General features: G+C 42.1%; 1 protein-coding gene across 1 annotated transcript in view; it reads right to left on the bottom strand.

Annotated features, from left to right (window-relative positions):
* The window catches only part of AGXT2 (alanine--glyoxylate aminotransferase 2), a 65,436-nt gene extending 47,808 nt beyond the window's left edge, over nucleotides 1-17,628 (bottom strand). The window contains exons 1-3 of the mRNA XM_045285260.1: nucleotides 17,356-17,628; nucleotides 7,346-7,434; nucleotides 5,358-5,542 (exon numbers count right to left, since the gene is read on the bottom strand). Coding sequence (XP_045141195.1) covers nucleotides 5,358-5,542; nucleotides 7,346-7,434; nucleotides 17,356-17,386 — 305 coding nt within the window. The 5' untranslated portion in view covers nucleotides 17,387-17,628. The remainder of the gene's footprint in view (nucleotides 1-5,357; nucleotides 5,543-7,345; nucleotides 7,435-17,355) is intronic.
* Nucleotides 17,629-19,964: the final 2,336 nt, after the last annotated feature.

The raw sequence follows: 19,964 nt of genomic DNA, 5'->3' as shown, positions 1-19,964 counted from the left end.
AGAATCAAGCAACTTGCTCTGAGTTAGTGCACCCCCAGTGGCGTTGCCTGGGAAAGTTCTCTCTGGTCACAGTGAATTTTTTGTAAAAGCAATTTCCCTTAAACCTCGTTTTTTTATGAGGCTGATTTAAAAGAACAGCATGGGGCTGTGAAATTTTGTTTCTTGCTTAGGAAAAATGCTGCAGAAACTCTTGTGATGTTGAACACAGCTTACAAGGAAAGCGCTATGGGAAAACTCAAGTGTACGAGTGGTTTTCTTGTTTCAACAAAGGTGAAATGGATAACAAACCTTATTCTTTCTGGATGTCCGTCCATTTCCCAAAATGGACAAAAATGTTGACAAAAGTCATGCACTTGTGCTCAAAGACTGATGACAGACCATTGAAGAGATGGGGATGTTATCTGGACTATCTTGGAGCTCAGTGCTGTGAATTTTAATGGAAGATTTGAGAATGAGAAGGGTTGGTGTTAAGTTTGTGCCTCAGGCTCTGACTGGCCAACAAAAAGAGTGTCAACTGGAAACATGCTGTGCTTTGAAAGAACAGCTCTGAAGGGATCCAGACTTTTTCCAAGGTCACTACTGCGACAAAACATGGTGCAAACATCAATCAAGCCAGTGGGAGACACCAGCATCACCTTGCTCCCCAAAGGTTGTCAAGTGAAATCAGAGATCAAGACAATGCTCTTTTTTTTTAATATGATAAGGATAGTGCATTTGGAGTTCATTCCATCAGGTCAGACTGTTAATCTAGCTTTCTATTTAGAGGTTCTGAAAAAAAATGTGTAACAGTGTGCAATAAAAAAGGCCTGATCTGTGGCAAAAGGTGGACTGTTTTTGCCACCATGACAATGCACCTGCTCATGCAGCAATATCAGTGTGCCAGCATGTCTCTCTTGCTCCACGTACCTTACTCATCTGACCTCACCCCATGTGACTTCTTTTTGTTTCCGCTAAAGCAGAGGGACATGAAAGGACAGTGATTTGATGAAGTAGAAGAGGTGAAGAAAAAAATGAGGGAGGTGCTGTCAGCCATCCAATCAGATGAGTTTGAAAAATGTTTCCAAGAATGTAATCACAGATTTGACAAATGCATTAAGTGGAGAGTATTTTGAAGGTGATAAGGTTGTTTTGTAAAAAAAATTCAAATACAAGCTTTAGAAAAAAAACTCCAGTTATTTTTGGGTACCCCCTTGTACACACACACATATACTTAAATTGTTTTGTTTTGCTAGAGAACTCAGTCGAAGACAGAAGGCTAATGACTCCTAAGACTGGAAGGCAATATGGCAGGCCACTGGCTCAAGCCTAGAGGTCACATGAGAGATGACAAGCCAGATGCAGGAATCAGATCCAGTAAAAATCCAGAAACTTTGCCAAATGTCCAGATAGAGTGGCCACATCCCTAAGGAAACTCCCTTTCAATTGATTGGTCGCTCATAGCACATATCATCATGACCTTATGTCAGATCTCATCAGGGCAGATGACTACATCATTACACAAGCGCCAAACTAGGATGTAACTTCCAAACCACTGAGAATCATGGCCCAGCCAAGTTGATATACAATTTTAATTATCACAGTTAGAGATTTTAGGGAAAAATTCCTTGCCCTGAAGAAAGTTTAGATTTAAACCTCTTATAACTATCAGTTTTCTTATTAACTTCTCTTTGAGCTATTTGGAAAATAGAGATAACTGGATGTAAGCCTTCCCATTTTATTCTTAGGATCATAGATCCATTCATTAACATGTACGCACAACCAATAGTTTTTGCTTAAAAGGAGATTCATATTGCTGCAGCTGAGAAGTAGTTAATAATGACAAATATTTCATAAATATGAAACTACATTCTTTAAAGGATCAGATCAATTTTTCAAGATCAGAAGTTCATTTTCAGGGATAATAGGAAACAAGTGTAGATAGGTATGTGGCTCACCACTTATTTTTCAGTTTGTCATACTGTGGTGGCATGGTCATTAAATTTTATGTCAACTTGATGGTACCTGTGTGGAGGTAGGTGTGAAGCCTAACCTGTCCATCAAGAGGGAGAGACACTGGGAACAGATTTTCTCTCTGCCCCTTCTACTTCCTCCTTGCTGGAATACTGTGTCTACCTCTTGGGACGGCTCCAGGTGGGTCACCCAAACCTGAGAGTCAACCTGGAAGCTGTCAGCCCCTGCCACGTCTCCATTGACTTTTGAACCACGTGACTCTGCACCCACCAGTCTGTGATCTCCTTGTATCCCTATTTACCTTTCGCCATCATTGGTCTGCAGTTATGTTAGTCTGAAGAAAGCCCTTGCTAGCCTTGGACTTGAGTTGGACTGAGCTAGGATTCCTTCTTGATATAAAATTCTTCTTTATAGGCAGACGAGTGCCACAGGTTTTGTCTTCCTAGACAACCCAGCCTAACGCAGCTGGCTTATATGTTGCTGGGATGTTAGACAGTAAAGCCTTCAGACTAAGATAAACTAGGAAGAAAGGCCTGGCAGATTATCTACTTCCAAAAATCAGCCTATGGAATCCCGAGTCAAATGTGTCAGTGATCATGGGGATAGATAGTGCAGGAATGAGACACATTTTTTTTGTGCTGGACATGGAGGGATCATGAGTTGGAGCCAACTTGATGGCTATGAACAAGGCTGTCAAAAATGTAGCAATTAAGTGACTGGAGTGAGTCGATAGGGTAGGGCACATTCTATGGGAAAACAATAAAGGAGAAAGGGCGTGTGGCTATAACAGTGGAAAATTAAGAATAGTATCAGGACATCCAGAATTAGGAGGTGTGTTAGTCCAGGTAGACTAGAAAAACGATTCCAGAGACAGTCATATACATGTCAGAGAGGGCTTTATATCAAAGAGTAATGGTATATTTAGAAGACATCCATCCCAGTCCAGATCAAGTCCATAAGTCTGATATTAGCCCATATGTCCAATACCAGCCTATAAACTCCTCTTCAGACTCACACAATGATACTGAATTTAGGAAGACCACAGGCCACTAGGTGGAAAGCCAGTGGCGGTGGAAACATCATAGCGTTGGCGTGGGTCTCCACGTGGCTCCTCCAGCTCCAGGGATCTAGTACCATCATTGTAGCTCCATGTGGCTTGTCAACAGGAATGTCTCCCAGGGAGAGTGCATGTCTGACCTCCATTGAGCTATTTATCTCTGTTGTGCCTCCAAATGAGGTCATCAAGTTGCAACCTGATTGACAGGCTAAACTCCTCTTCTTCACTCTTAATAGTCTCAAGTTGACACCAGATTTTGCAACTACCATAGGAGGTCAGAGAAACAAGCAGAAAGGTCAGATGGAAATCAGGAGAAGCATAAAGGTTTTTAAAAAGCCAGTAAGTAGGGACGTATATAAACCATAGATACATGAATGGAATTTTGAACTTGCACTTCATTGTAGCCGTAATCTAAGAACAATTAGTTCTTATGGCCTGGCCCTACTCAATACCTTCCCTCATGAAGAGGTCACTGAAGATATGGGTGTCATAGCAAAGCGTGGTGAAGAAATCAGATGGTACCTGCTTGCCAGAAAGAATAGCATCTGGGATCCTAAAGGCTGTCTTAAAACAAGCGGTGATCCAAGTGAGGTGTCAGCTCAGTCCACATGGAAGAAGCACACACCAACCTGTGCGATCTGAGCATTGTAAATAATAAAATCCAAGACTGGAAAAGGAACAGTTTCAGAGCTTAACTTCCAAGCACCCAGTGCGCAGAAAGCTGTGGGTGACAGTGAAAACTCCAGACCCCTTTGAAGGGTCCCTACTTGGAGGAAACCTCTGGTGAACCCTCTCTGCCTGTGGAGCAGGGATATGAATAGCCTCGCTATCAAACAGCACACCGGAATGTGGACTGATGCCGACGTCGTTATGCTAGAATTGAACACCTTATCACGTGTTCTCTCTTTTGATCCATTTGAAATTTTTTCTAGTTTTTATTATTTTCTGTTATCTTTTCAACTGAGGTTTTACTTTGCTACTGTTATTGTTTTTTCTTTCTTTTCTGGGGCATGTTTTTCTCTATATGCAATCTAGGATCGGTATATCTATAGATATGGTATCTGGATTGGTACTTTCTTGGGGTTATGGCAAGGGAAGTGGGGCGGGGTGGGGTGGGGCTGGAGAACTAATACTAATGAGTACCAGGAATAAGAAAATGTTTTAAAAGCAATTAGAGTGATGATTGTGCAACTCTTCTTAATACGTATAACTATTGAGCTACACAATACATTTCAGTCCATCCCACTGAGAGGCTTCCATTTCTTCACTGATGTACTTTACCTGCTGACAGCTGCTTGGAGGAGAGATGCTTTCTGTACCTTCTGCTTCTGCAGAGGGCCCAAACTTTTATGTTTATTTTACACTTACTACTTTAATAATGTTTTTTATTTAAAATAAGTTTTATTTGCCATATTACTAAAGGCTAGAGAGAGAATAGGCATTGCAATGAAATGGCTGTCCCATATCTAAAAGGATTATAGAAGGACCTGCTGGCAGACATTTGAGTGGATGGGATTGTGATCAAGGCTGCAAAGAATCTCAGGATCACTTGATCCATGCATTTCCCAGGTAAATTTCCAGCTGTTATTATGTCTTTGTCTTATCATATTTTGTTCCTCCTCCTCCATCTCTCAGAGTTGATTAAGATGATCCCCAGGCTCCAAGTTCTCATTATCCATCAGCTCGCTTATCTGCCCCTGTATTTCTGTGAGAGCCCCTGGCCTTCCCTTTCATCTCTGCCCTGATCTCAGTGCTTTCCAGGCAAGTGTGAAGCTCTTACTAGAGAGAGAAACACACACAATAACACCCTAAGCAAATGGTACAAGCCACGCTGCATGTGTAATGAGAATCACAGAGCCTTGAATGGTCTTGAAAAGAACAGGTGTTATGTTGAGATTTTTTACCCAGCAAACGGCAGTGACTATATCAGCTAGAGGAGGGAAGTGTTTTTCCTTCTTCGTATTCTTTTTCAACCACTGTAACTGGACCAAGGAATTCCCAGGTGCAAATGGCCAACTATGATGTTGGCGAAGATTATGGAAAGTACCATGGGCGGCCACCAGAACAAGCAGACCTGTCTTGGCAGCAATTCAGCCAGAATGCTCCTTCGACGCAGAGGTACCCTCAGAGGCACCTACTTCTCAGATTTGCTTCTGGAAAATGAGCCACTGAAAATCCTGTGGAGCACAGTTCTACTCCGGAACACACGAAGCAGCCATGGGTCCGGATCAACGTGAGCGCAACCAAGACTGGATGGCTGAACCAAGGGTTCTCAACCACAGAGATGACTGTCAGCCTGTTTCCCAAAGATTCCTCTGGAGTGAACACCGCAACATGTAATGATACTCACGGGTGGCAGTGACCAACACTGACAGTGACAATCCCTGAGAAGAAGTCCAGGTATCTGTTTCCCTCAACATCAAATAGCCACTCCATGTGCCCCTGGTGGATCAGCAAGGGTTTCTGAAAGTATGCCGTCGTCACCGGAGAGAAATGTTCATTGTGGATCTCCACAACACGGTTATACGCAAGACTCTGTAGATAGACAATAGTTAAAGTCTTTCTTTTCCTTGTTTCTTCTCTTTTTTTTTTCTTAAACAAGATCAACAGATCAGCTGTTGGGTAAGCCTTTGGCTGCTAACTGCAAAGTCAGCCATTCAAACCCCTGAGCTGCTCCACAGGAGAAAGATGAGGCTGTCTGCCCATGTAACGATGGACAGAGCCTCAGAAACTATTTAGAATTACTATGAATCAGCATTGACCTGGTGGCAGTGGGTTTGGCTCATCGTCTCTGTACTTCTGAAACATTCTAGCCATCGAAAACTCTGTGGAGAACATTTCTACTCTGACACAGATGAGCAGCAGTCAGTAGACATCGACTCAAGAGCAGCTATTTTTTTTTTCTCCCAGTCCCTGTACTGAATGGAAGGAGCCTTGGTGGTGCACTTGCTCAGTGATCCACTGGTATCCCCAAGGTCAGGAACTTGGACCCAGCAGCGCCCTCTACAGGAGAAAGTTGTGGCAGCCTGCTTCTATAAGGAAACCCTATGGGACAGTTCTACTGCCCTCTGTCCTGTAGGGTCACCATGCGACACAGTAGCCTCCACTGCAATGGATTCATTGAATGAAACATAAAGCTGTTGCCCCATACTGTTTCAGAGGAACCCACAGTGTTTCAGAGGAACTGTGTTTCGACAGTGTTCTTCTGGTAAGAACCTAAGGCCCATCATGAGTAGGGACATCTCTCATGGACCTGCCAGCAACTTCTAGGTCAAGCATGAGGAGAGAGGCTGCAATCGTCTTTGTCTAAATCAGCAGTTCTCAACCTGTGGGTCGTGACCCCTTTGGGGGTGGAACGACCCTTTCACATAAGAAAACACATAAAGACATCAGAAAACACATAAATATTTCACAATATATAATTACATATTGTTTTGTGATTAATCACTATGCTTTACATATGTTTAATTATGTTCAATTTGTAATCATGAAAATATGTCCTGCATATCAGATATTTACATTTCAACTCATAACAGTAGCAAAATTACAGTTTTATGACTGGGTGTCACCACAACACGACAAGCTGTATTAAAGGGTCAAGCATTAGTAGGGTGGAGAACCACTGGTCTAAATGGAAATCTCTGGCTTTGAGCTGACTTCAGCAACGAGAAGAATGTGGGCTTTGGAAGTAGAATGTCTGAACTGAGGAGGCACGTTTGTTTGTTGCTGTAGTTTTTTTGGGAAAAGGTCACAGTGCTGGTGCTTGTGTGCTTCCTTGTAAACATCTCCTTCATGTGGCTCTTCAGTGTGGTTCCTTCTTAATCTACATATTGATGTTATGATTTCTAATCTGTTAGTGTCAGGTATGATAAAGGGCTGCTGAGAGAGAGAGACAGAAAGAGGGAGAGAGAGAGAGAGTGAGAGAGCGAGCAATTTTAATTAACTTGAGAAAAAATGTTAACTTTAGGGATACAAGATGCAAGAACAACAAATCATGCATTTCCACATGAACCAATCAAAATTGTCATGTCTGTTATCCTTCTTATAGTCTTTCTTTGTTGCGTACATACATGCTCCCTTCTTATACCACTTAGTGCACCAGTAATTAGATGGAGTAAGAGGAGATCATATGTTCTCAGTGCCTTAAAAGAAGGAGACTTTAGGGATCTCTGATGGGACTGCTTGGTGGCAGGCAGGGCCACTTGTGGGCCCTTCCTGAGGACACAGTTCACTGAGACTGCCTTAGATGATTCATCTTTTTGTTTGTTGTTTTGACAGGTGTGTACATGGTGGTGGTGGTGGAGGGAGGGGGGCGTTTCCTAAACTCCTCAATCTTACCTTGTATTTTTCAGGCGTGAAGTCACAGGGAGGCATCCTAGGGTTAGTGTGAATGCTGAGCTTGGTTCCAGAGGTCCAGAAAGTACCTACTAAAAGTGAAAATGAATTAGGATCAGCAAGTCAGCATCGTCTAGGTCAGCTTGTGAAAATCCCCTGTAGTTAGTATCAAGATCCTTCAGGAATTTTACTTATTTATTAGTTCTTAAAATATCGCTTAAATAAGTCTTTAGTTCGGATTTTAAGCCAGATATTTAACGCTAAATGTCTGGAGGAGGAAGACCGTTCCTTAGAATCCGGTCAGGAAAGATGGGAGGGCTGTGGGAGACGGCATGGAGTCTCCTCTCACTGCTGCCAAGCCGACGCCCTTCTTAGCCGTCTCACAGGCCAGGCTAGAACTGCCCTTGTGAGTTTCCGAGACTAACTCTCTATAGGAGTAGAAAGCCCCATCTTTCTCCCACAGAGCATCTGGTGGTTTTGAACTGCTGACCTTGTGGATCATTTCCCACCTCTAACCACCAAGGCTCCTCCTACACTCCCCCACAATCTTGGGGGGCTTAAGTTCAGGAGGCCACTCCTGTATTGACTATGATTCTCTGTTCAGTTGGAAAAACTGAACATGCTGTGTGCTGCTGGAGTAAGTCCTCTTTATTAAGAGGGGTGCTTTCTATGCTCTGAGACACTTTGAGTGTGAATCTCAGTGCCTGAGAGCTGGTTGGCAGAAGTAATGGCTCTTACACATTTTACAGAGAACGAGGAGCGCCAGAGATTAGGCAATGTCGTGTATTAACAAATAGATGTCAATAGGTCTCAAAGACAAAATTTCCCTCCACAATACAGGCTACCAATACCAGATCTTGACAAAGCAGAGGTAAATGGATTCTCTTTAAATGAGGAGAATCATCAGAGATCTGGGGCTAGAAGAGAACTTAGACTTGCTTGGGGAAAGTTTTTCATTTGACAGGTAGGAAACCACCTAATGCTCCCTGTGCTTATGGTCACCAAGTAGTTAGCTGCAAAGGAGGCCCAAGATGCCCACATTTCCCACTCCCAGCCTACTGCTCTTTCCCTCTCATTCACTACCCACCTTCCATCTGTGTCCCAAACCAATTCTGATCTCTCCGTAGTGTGGGGTAGGATAATGGAGTTATAGACTATCCAGGTATCTGAAAGGACGCTTAGAGAAGAAGTCTCTGACCTCTGAAGATGCAAGGTGACTATCAAGATAAAGGTTCCCCCATGCTTATGTCACCCTTCAGAGTTTACAGGTGCAGAGAGCAGAGGGAATGATGCTCCTATACAGCGAGAAGGTCTGAATGAAAGGAAACTGGTGTACTCTGTGATTGGGAAGGCACAGTAGTGAGAAAGACAATGAAACATTGTGTTTTTAATTGTGTAATTCTTCTGGACATGATTGAACTATGGAATGATATGATATGTGTATTAACTCCCAATTATAATAAATTAAAAAATCTCTGTGCTTTCCAATGAAGCTAGGAAAGAACAGCTCTGTGATGATTGAGGTTGTGTGAACTTGTCAGTGCTGTGCTGCTCAGTGACTTGGCAGTTATGTAAAGATGTAGCTTGGCAGTTATATAGTGATGGTTGGTAGTTATGTAATGGAATAAGCATCCTCCATGATGCGATCAGCCAACCAGTTGTAAGGGGGAGTTTCCTTGTGGTTGTGGCCTGTATCGGATATATGTTGGATTGCTGCCAATGTTTACTCACTTGCTAGATCCTGAACTTGGATTGCTATTATCTGACTGCTTGTTCTTGAGATTCATCACCTCTGCAGCCTGTTAGCCAGTGATTGTTGTCTGATCTGCTGATCTCAGATTCTTCAGGCCCTGCAGCTATGTGAGTCAGGAGAAGCCTCCAGTCTGACGCTTGACACATAGATTTGAGACTTTTCAGCATCCAAACTATGTAGATTGAATGATACAGGAAACATCAAAAGACAATGAAATGGATACATACTATGGCACCAGAAAGAACTGGTTGACAATCAATCATTTCAAAACAAGATAGCATATGATCAAGAACCAATGATACTGAAGGGAGAAATCTAAGCTGCAGTGAAGACTTTAGCAAAAAAATAAGACTCCAGGCACTGATGGAATAACAATTGAAATACTTCAACAAACTGATGAAGCATTGGAAGCACTCACTTGCCTATGCTAAGATATTTGGAAGACAATATCTGGTCACTTGATTGGAAGAGATTCACATTTGTTCCCATTACAAAGAAAAGTGACCCAACAGAGTGAATAAATTATCAAACAATATTGTAATATTACAGGCAAGTACAATTTTACTGAAGACAATTCAACAGTGGTTGCAGCAGTATATTGACATGGAGTGCCAGAAATTCAAACCAGATTCACAAGAGGATGTGGCACGAGAGATATCATTGCTGATATCAGTGGATTTTGACTCAGAGTCGAGAATACTAGAAAGAGTTTACCTGTGCTTCATTGACTATTAAAGACATTCAACGCTGGTGACCATAAGGAACTATGGATAACATTGAGAAGAATAGGAACTTTAGAACATGCCATTGTGCTCATTTAGAACATATAAGTGGGCCAAGATGAAGTTGTTGAACAGAACAAGGGAATGCTGTGTAGTTTAAAATCAGGAGAGATGTGCGTCAGGGTTATATCATCTCACTGTACTTATTCTTATCTGTATTCTAGCAAATAATAATGATAATAATAAATAATACCCTGGACTACATGAAAAAGAACTAGGATTGGAGGAAGGCTTATTAACAAACTGAGGTATATAGATGAATATATAGATGATATAGCCTTGCTTACTTAAAGGATTTGAGGCATTTGTGATGAAGATCAAGGACTACAGCCTACAGTATGGATTATAGCTCAACACAAAGAAAACAAAATTCTTCACAACTGAGTCAATAGACAACACGATAAGTGGATAAAAAATTAAAGTGGTCAAGAATTTCAATTTGCTTGGATCTACAATCAACGGAAATCAAATGACATTTTGCATTGGGAAAAATTGCTGTGCAATGTGAATTATATATCAATAAAACTGTGAAGTACTATGAATGCTTTGTTTTTGTATTCATTAGAACATTGAATCCCCAATGGGAACTCCACTGGGTAAACTGGACTCTACCCCAGATATACTTGTAACCTGAGGACGTAAGCCAGAAAAACACACAGTGTCTGAGGTAGAAGACTGCTGTACCAAGAGCAGTTGGTGAAAAAACAATGTCTTGGTACATCAACGTCCCATTTGCTGTATTAAGATATGTAGTATTCTGGCAACGCTGCGATAGCCATTTTGTTATATTTTGCTTATGTTTGTTTATATTAAGGTGTATCTCAGAGGTGCATTACCATTGGAGTTCATCCTCTTGAAGCTGTGTTAACTGTTTATTTATTTTTCAGTAAATGAAACTTAGGGATGTGGAGCCTACTGGGAAAGCAAATGTAAGAAGGGTTTGGGGGAAAGGGGCTACCTAGGGGTGGGGGAGATAAGAGGGAGATGATGTCAAGAAGTCCAGGAAGGAAAAGTATGTTTTGAAAAACATGTATGATTATGGAAGCAATTGCACAATTATGTTTGACATGATTGTGGTAGTCACCTAATCTGGTGTCAATTTGAGGATTAAGGTGGATTCTAGCCTGTCGACCTGGAGATAGCCAATGAGACCTCTGTGTGGGCATGGTCTTCTCCTGAGAATTCTGGGAAATCCAGTATTCCTTCTTGGAGGCAGGAGACACTGTCTCTCTCTCAGTTCACTCCCTTGGAGACACTCTACCGACAAGGCTGACTTTCCTGGGAGACATTGCAGCTGACAAGACACATGGAACTACACTAGGGCCCTGAGCTGGAAAAGCCACATGGACCTGCCCTGATGCAACCAGACCTCTCAAGCCGGAGAAACCACAGAGAGACCTCTGCCAGCGCTGAGATCTTACAACGCCACTGGATCTAAAGACTTTCTACCCACTGGCTTGTGATCATTCTGCATTTGGCATCATTGCATGTGTTTCCTGAGTCTGAAGAGGATTTTATAGATTGGTATCGGACATATGGGCTAATATCAGACTTAAGACCTTAGGCTGGACTGGGTTGGGATGTTTTCTTAATGTATAATTACTCTTTATATAAAACTCTCTCTTACGTACATATGCGTGTTTATGAATTTGTTTCTCTTGCTTACCCAGACTAACACAATGATTGAACTATGGAATGATATGACATATGTATTGGCTCCCAAGTGGCAGAAAAAAAATAAGGCATAGATCCAGGAATGTGTTTTGGGCTCGCAGTAAATCCTAGCTCCAACTTGAACAATCAGGTCTTATATCATGGCCCTGCTCAATACTCCGCTTCATGAAATGATCACTGAAGATAAGGGTGCTAAAAGCAAAGTGTGGTGAAGAAAGTAGATGCTGTCCGGCTACCCATCAGAACAAGGTCTCAAAGTCTTGTATTCAAACAAGGAGTCATCTAAGCTAGGAGTCATCTAAATCCACACAGAGGGAGCACACCAGCTTTTGTGATCCAAAGACGACAATTACAAAATTCGAATATGGGGAGGAGAAAAGCATCACAGCAAAAATTATGCACACCCAATTTGTGGAGGGCTCTGGGGCACGGAGGGAGCCCCAAACCAAATGAAACACACGAAGAGTATCTAGTCAGACCGCGTCAGTGGTAGATCTGCTCTAGCCACAGGCACGTGTCTTGGACAGCCTTACAATCAGGCAGAGACCATTGTAATCTTGATTACATTGGATTGAGCTCAATAGTCGGCTAGCTGACCACCCCATAGATATGGCCTGAATCTGTTCCAGGTGCAAGTATCTCTTATTGGTTCCATGACAGAAATTTCTTCTCTGGCTTTTTGAATGCAGTTGGGGGTCTTTTCCTTCTTACGCATCATTTGTATTTTTGCCTGTGTGCTATTATGTTTTTAGCCTTGCCACATTAGTGTGATTTTGTTTTTTATTGTTTTCTGTTGGGTCTCCCAGCTGTGAAGCACAGGAGAGTGGATGCATAATGATAATATGTGATACAAGGTGATATAGGGAAAATAGGGGTGGGAGGGTGGATGATAGGAAGGGAAAGAGGATTTCAGGAATAAATAATGAAGATGGGAGGGGGAGGGAGTACTAGAATGGATTGTGATTGCATAACTCATCTTAAAGGTGGTTTGACCATGGGGGGTAGTGTTTGTTCTAAAATGGAGGTGGTGATAATTGTACAATTCTCCTTGATATGATTGAATGATTGGACTATTGAATTATATGATATGTAAATGACTTGCCAATAGAACTGTTAAAAAAGAATATTTAAAAGTCTAATTATCTAGATAATTGCTTGCATAATGGATTCAGAAGAGCTTAGGTTTTCAGGTAGAGGTAAGAGTTGAGAGTTAATAAAGCTCTTCTTGGGCCCCTTAGAAGTCACATATGTGGGTACACACACATGTATGCATATGTATGCATACATGTGCTATGTGTGAATGGGAGGAAACTAGACACAGAGAGATCTGGGTTAATAACACTGAATTCAGAACTATTTCTGATTAACTCATTTACTGCCATCGAGTTGAATCTGACTCATGGTCACCCTATAAGACAGTGTAGAACCACCCCTGTGAATTTCCAATACTGGAACTCTTTAATAGGAGTAAAAAGCCTTGCCCTTTTGTATAGAATTTAAAAAATTTAACTGGCCTAAGACTGCCTTTTAATATCTGATGTCTAAACATAAGTGGCAACTAACAATATTCATTGCTTTCACCAGCTTCCACTTCAGTTCACCAGGACAATTCATGACCTTAAAACTAGAATTCAATTTTCAGACTACCACCGCTCTTACATATTGAATGTCAATGGGTAAGTGGATCTAATTTTCCAGCTGCCCAATTCTCACAAGCACAATAAATTTCACAGCTTGTCAGTCTGTAACTTAGCTTTCTTTTCCAAGAATCATCATATCAAAGATGGGAAAAATTGAAATCAACTTTTTGGGGCATTTGAAAATTCTAGGAACATTCACTTTATAATGAAAACATTTAAAAAACATCTACAGCCAATTTCAACACCTCTCAGGGACTTCCTCATTCTTGAAAAAACAAAACAAAATAAGATATTTGAATGCATAAGTTGAGCATGACTGCTAGAATATTAAGGCATTTATTAAAATTCTAGTTATATTTTACTTCTGTATAACTTATTAAAAACCAAATCAGTTGTCAAGTTGCCTTGAAGTCATGGCATATCAGAATAGCACTGTCATCTGTAGCATTTTCTTTCTTTCTTTTTTTTTTGGGTAGACCGTTCTATGAGGCACCTCTGGGTTGACTTTAACTTTCAATATTTTGATTATCAGCCAAATACGTTACATGTGCACCACACAGGGACCCTGAATAGTACAATACCAAAACCCACTGCTATGGGGCTTCTTCTGACTTACAGTGAACCTCTACAGGGTTTTCTAGGCTGTAAATCTATACAAGAGCAGGCAGCTTCATCCTTCTCCTGTGGAGCAGCTGTTGGGCTTGAACTACTGACATTGTGGTTTGCAGCCCAACACTTATGTCACAGTGCTACCAGACCTCCTTTAAACTTGAAAAAACTTTGCTGTATATTTTTGTTGTTAGGTTCCATTGAGTCGATTCTGACTCATAGTCACCCCATGTATCATAGAATGAAACACCACCCTGTCCCGGGCCATCCTCACAGTGTTTCCTTATGTTTGAGTCCATCGTTGCAGCCACTGTGCCAACCATCTTATTGAGGGTCTTCCTTTTTCTCAATGCCCCTCTCATTTGATGCATAGGACAATTCATGAGTTAGGAAAGGAGTATTTGATCATTTCATTGTAAATATAAGGCTATGGCAGATTAAATGAGCATTTTCTATCTTGAAGGTCATCAGTGGTGCTGAGGTTTTAAGATACCACTTCCCATGGGGGTCTTTTAAGATTATGTTGGGTTCTGGACTTGTGAGGAGCGGTGGTTGGCTGTGGAAAAAGGTTTTTAAAAGTCTTTCTTCCCCCTAAGATGGGGCTGACAAAGTTCCAGACCTGCAGGGGGATCTTTTATCCTTCACAAAATGATTCACTGTCTTCAGAAGGTTGAAGATTCTGTTTCGCATCACCCAATCCCCCACCAGGGTCTTAGAAAAGAACCCAGGTGGGTGACCTTTGCCTGCCCTCGTATGTGCTCTGAGTGTTCGAATCACACCAGAGGCCTGCCTACCACTAGGAAAGTCAAGGGTCTGCCGTGGGACCACAGATAGACAAACAAGATGTCCTCTGCAGGCCATACACAAATGCCCAGAATGGAGGGAATAGTTGAGATCTTCAGGGAAGCCATGCCATGCTTGGCAGGCTTCCTTCCCAGGAGTTGCTCTAACTCTGGTTGAGCCTTTCTTGACTTCTTGTGTCCTTTCCTGCCCACGTCCTCAGTTTCCTGTCCGTTTTTTTTTAGCTCGGCATCTTACCATCGTATCTTTACTCTAAATGCAATTTTGCTGATGTGAGCGAAGAGCAGAGGCCTTTGTTCAGATGTCCTGGCTGATTCTAAGGCTGGTTGGTGGAGGCTCAGTCTATCCTTCTTTTGGGTGATTTTTTAAAAAACTTCTCTGAGTTCACCCTCCCAGCCTCTTCCATGTGTTAAATCTGTTAAACAGATTTCAATACGAGTGCCTGAATTATGTAATCTGTTAATGAACTCAGATGTGAATGAGTCCATCTAGAAGAGAGGAGTGGTGATCTGTTTCTGAAAAAACCAGCCATTGAAAATGGTACAAAGCACAGGTCTTCCGTGACACACACGGCATGTCTCTAAGTCAGAACTGACTGAGTGGTAGCCAATGGGTTACAGACTGCAGCGAGGGTGGGTCAGAAAGTTGCAGGCAGGAGACCACTCTTTGGCATTTCCATATTCTTTTATTAGAAAGGCTTTGCAGGAATCTTGGGGGTATTTCTTATCTGGAAATGGCATTATTTACCATCCTCTCACTCTCCTATGTGGCCCTTCTTTGTGAAAGAGAAGCTATATGATAGGAAAATGATACATTTGAGCACATGCCTGACCTACCTGGACAGGCTATAACTTTATCAGTCACAAACCAATTAGGAAAGAAGAAGCCACAGAGATATTGTATTCACTCATTTATACTGAAAACCATTGCTTCTCTAACTTGGAATCATATGCACCCCACAGTGACCTTGTCTATAAAACATGTTGGTAAGACTCAGTATTTTAGGTATAAGTATAGTGTATGAGGGAGCTTCAAAAATGCATGGAAAACTCCATTACCTTTTCATTCCATTTTCCCATGAACTCTGGAAAGCCCCCTTGTATGTAGGTGTTTGATTAGTTTTGGGGTATATAAGGATTGGGTCTTATTTATTTTTACATTTCTGATAATACTTAAAATGTACTAACCTTTTAGAGCAACCCCTTTGAAGAAATTGCTTATATCTTTCTTAATCTTCAGTGTAAGATGAACTTAACCATTCTAGCTAACATGTGTGGTTGGAGATACAGTGAGACAATAGAGTCAAAGCTTCAGGCATGTATTAAGCTTCGCAGAGTTTCAATTGTAAGAAAAGAGAAGATATGAGAAGAAAGAAGAAAAAGGAAAGATGAGCAAATGAAGATGAAACGCTACTCATGATAGGGAACAGTAAAAGTTTCCCTAAAAAGGAGAGAAACCTTCAATGAGATGGGCTGATACAATGGCAGAAACAATGAACTCAAACCTCCCAGGGGTCATGAAGACGATGCAGGACCAATGATCAATCCTCTCACCCGTAAGGTGCTTATGGTCTGAGCCAACTCAGTGGCAACGAGCAGTAACAATACTTGCTGAGACTCCTGGGGTGGTCCAAATAGCTCCGGTGATGGGCTCATACCTAAAAGGTGGGTCATTGGGGTTCACCCACTGAGAACTTGAAAGAAATATCTGGTGGTTTACTTCTGAAAAAAACTCATCCATATGAAAACTGTATGGAGCCCCATTCTACTCTGACAAACACCAAGTTGCCATGAGCCGGGGGTCTACTTGATGACAATTAACCAATTGCTTGCTGAAAACTTGAAGGGCTGAAAAAGTTCCACTGAGTCCTGTTGGTGTAGTGAGCTTTGGATGCTGCTGCTAAGCACGAGGCCAGGCTTTTAAACCCACCAGTCATCCTGCTGGGAAAAGATGGGCTGTTTGCTCCCATACATCTTTAAAATGTCAGAAACTCAAGGGGTAGTTCTATTCTGTCCCATGAGATTTTAATGAGTTGGAATTGACTCGAGGGTAGTGAATTTTTTTCTAAGAGATAAACTGACAGACAACTGCTTCAGCTCATGTTTGCATGAGGGATCCTAGTATGTGATCGCGTTCTAGAAGAACAAGACACATGACAATCACCAACAGGTAGGACATGATCCATGAAGCCCCCACACCAATGTCTCAGTCATCAAGGAGGCCATACTAGCTCTCCTCACATTTCCTGGGCTTACGGGAGAGCTCGAGTGGAAGGGGAAGTTCTGGGTTCTAGTCCTGTCTTGGGCGACTCTGTGAGAATCAATGTGATTCTTTGAGTCTCAGTTTCCTGTTAGTAGCTAAGGGGGTGGTACCTTCTGGACGCTAGAATCTAGAGGGCATTCCAGGAAACCATGAAGATGCCTAATGTGTTCTACAGTGGTGCCCTTGAGTTATTGCTTCAATTATGAATGGATTTCTTTTTCTTTCTTCTTTACATTGCAGCTAAGATATTGTGTTATTTTGAAATTATATATTGGTAGATTTTTTTATTCCACAAATTTCATTTCAGGATAAAAGAAAATATTATGAACTATAGACTATGATCAGGAGGTATTTGATCTGACACAGTGAAAACCATATGTTAGGGCTCTTTCTAGGCCTAACGTTCCAAATTCCAGACAAAAGGCTACGGAGCTCAGCCTCTTCCCTCTCACATGCCCTCTGTTGACCCACGTGCCCCGGGTTTCCACTCACATCTCAGGCTCCGGATCCAAGAAAGACGCATCTCTGGAGTCCTAGGAGAGAAGGTCTCTAGGCGCAAAGATCTCAGCAAATACCTCCAGGCGGAAGTCCTCTTTCTGTGTCGGGAAGCGAGTCTTTGTGAAGCAGTCTGAGGATGGGCTCCAACTCTTCACTGACTAGCTGGACTTTGAGATTAGGACAGAGGGGGAGGAGGCTTAAGAGGGGATCTGGAGTGGTTACCGACACACACACACACACACACACACACACACAGAGACAGAGAGACAGAGAGAATGCAGATCCCTAGAGAGAGTGACCAGTGAAGCTGTTTGGAACTTGTTTTGTATTCTGTCAGGGTTTCATCATGGTGTGCTTCTCTCCACAGAAGGGCAGCAATGAGTGAGAGGTCAGAGATTGCGAAATTGTGAGAGGAGGATATGCTTGATGTGAATGAGCAAACACATCGCACTGGGGGTTTTAGAGAGAGAAGGAGAAGAGGTGACAAAGGGAAAAGGATTTTCACGATGATGGAGGAATAAATAAATGGAGACATCCCACCCTGCTGACGCAGGGGTGCTGCACAGCTAGGATAGAATATGGGCAGCTGAGGAAGCCCAGTGGCACGTGAATGAGACAGGGCTCGAAAGCCAGCAGTTAGTGGCTTTATCTTTATTACATTTTAATTTTCTTAAATGACTACTTGTCACTCCCGCCTCTTCCAACCCGTAACCCTCATAAGCAACAATTTAATGTGCTTCACATGTATCATTTGGTTGATATGTCTTCCTGTAAAAGAAATATTCCTCAAGGTGTGTAAAATGTGTCTTTTTCACTCATGATCACACATCTGTACATAGTACCCATGCCTCCCACAGTGTGTGTCCGCAAGGCTTCTCTAAGTTCCACCAGTGAAATGCAAGTTTCTAATGTAGTGGTAGCTTGCTAGGTGCTGTGACACTGGGGGCTATGCCACTGGTGTGTTTTTTTAATTTATTTTTATTTTTTATTTTATTTTTTTTAACGTTTTATTAGGGGCTCATACAACTGTTATCCCAATCCATACACACATCAATTGTGTAAAGCGCATTTGTACATCATTCTCAAAACATTTTCTCTCCACTTAAACCCCCGACATTAGGTCCTCATTTTTCCCCTCCCTCCCTGCCCCCCCCTCCCTCATGAGCCCTTGATAGTTTATAAATGGGTATTTTGTCATATCTTACCCTGTCCGATGTCTCCCTTCACCCACTTTTTGGTTGTCTGTCCCCCAGGGAGGAGGTCACACACAGTTCCATGTAATCGGTTCCCTCTTTCCTACCCATTCTCCCTTTACCCTCCCTGTTTTGCCACTCACACCACTGGTCCTATAGGGCTCATCCGTCCTGGATTCCCTGTATTTTCAGTTCCTATCTGTACCTCCACTGGTGTTTTAAACACCAGCAGAGTGACTCATGATGGACATATTTCAGCAGAACTTCCAGACTAACACAAAGCAGGAAGGAGAAGTTGGTGAATTACTTCTAAAAAAATGGCCACTGAAATCCTTGAAGAATAGCACAGGTCATTGCCCGTTTGGTTGGAAGGAACTAAAAATACAACCAGGGAAGAGCTGCCTCCTCAAAGTAGTGTTGACCTTAAAGATGTGGATGGAGGAGAGTGTCTGTGATCTTCAGTTTCTGAAATGGCATGGCTCAAGAACAAACTACCACAATGTTCATTAATAATCAGAATGTTGAATGTCCCACGTATGAACCTTGGTAATTGGAAGTTGTCAAAAGTCAATGGCTAGTCACTAGAGGACAGGGATGTTAACTAGGGTGAACAGGAAGGACATATCCAATAAAATGGATGTCAGTGTGATAGTTCAGTTTTTTTTGTACCAGCATGACATCTGTAAGAAGATATGGGTGAAATTTAGCCTGTCAATCTGGTCTCAGGCTGACAGCCTCCCTTGAGATGTGACCGAAATATATAGCTCTCTGGAGTTTCTCTCTCTTCCTTCATTTTCTTGCTTGCTGGTGACCCTGAAAGCTGCTGGAGCCCTATCAGAATTTCCAGTGATCTCTGACCACAAGACTTTGTTCACACCACCCTGTGCGTCACGGCACGTGACTGTGTGAGTCTGAAGAGGGATTTATGTACCAGCATCGGACTTATGGACTTGAGTTGGACTGGACTGGGATGCTTCCTTGATATATAATTGCTTCTTGATATAAAGAAGTAATTGTATGCTTGTCACTGGATTTGTTTCTCTAGCCAACCTGGTCTCACACAGTCAATAAAAAATAATGGCAACAGGGGGAACGTCGGAGAGCTGCAAGAATTAAAGCAACAGAGATAAATATCACTGTACACATAACCCTGCAATAAAGTTGATTGATGAGTAAATGCATGAAAAAAACACAAAGACTGAATAGGTCTGCAAGGCAATCTGCTCACAAATACATGTAGGCTTGACAAAGGTTATGTCTTTGTCATACAAAGGGTATTTATCTTGGCTGCAAATGTATCCATAAGCAAGGTAACGCATACCTCAAAACTCACTGTCATTGAGTTGATGCTGACTCTCAGAGTTGCTATAGGACAGGGTAGAAGTGCCCCTTTGGGTTTCTGAGACTGAA

The sequence above is a fragment of the Echinops telfairi genome, unplaced genomic scaffold (genome assembly GCF_000313985.2).
Source record: "Echinops telfairi isolate 266 unplaced genomic scaffold, ASM31398v2 ScPeMD7_7469;HRSCAF=8507_1, whole genome shotgun sequence".
NCBI classification, from domain to species: Eukaryota; Metazoa; Chordata; class Mammalia; order Afrosoricida; family Tenrecidae; genus Echinops; species Echinops telfairi.
The sequence above is the reverse complement of the archived record's forward strand: the minus strand, read 5'-3'. Positions and strand labels throughout refer to the sequence as shown.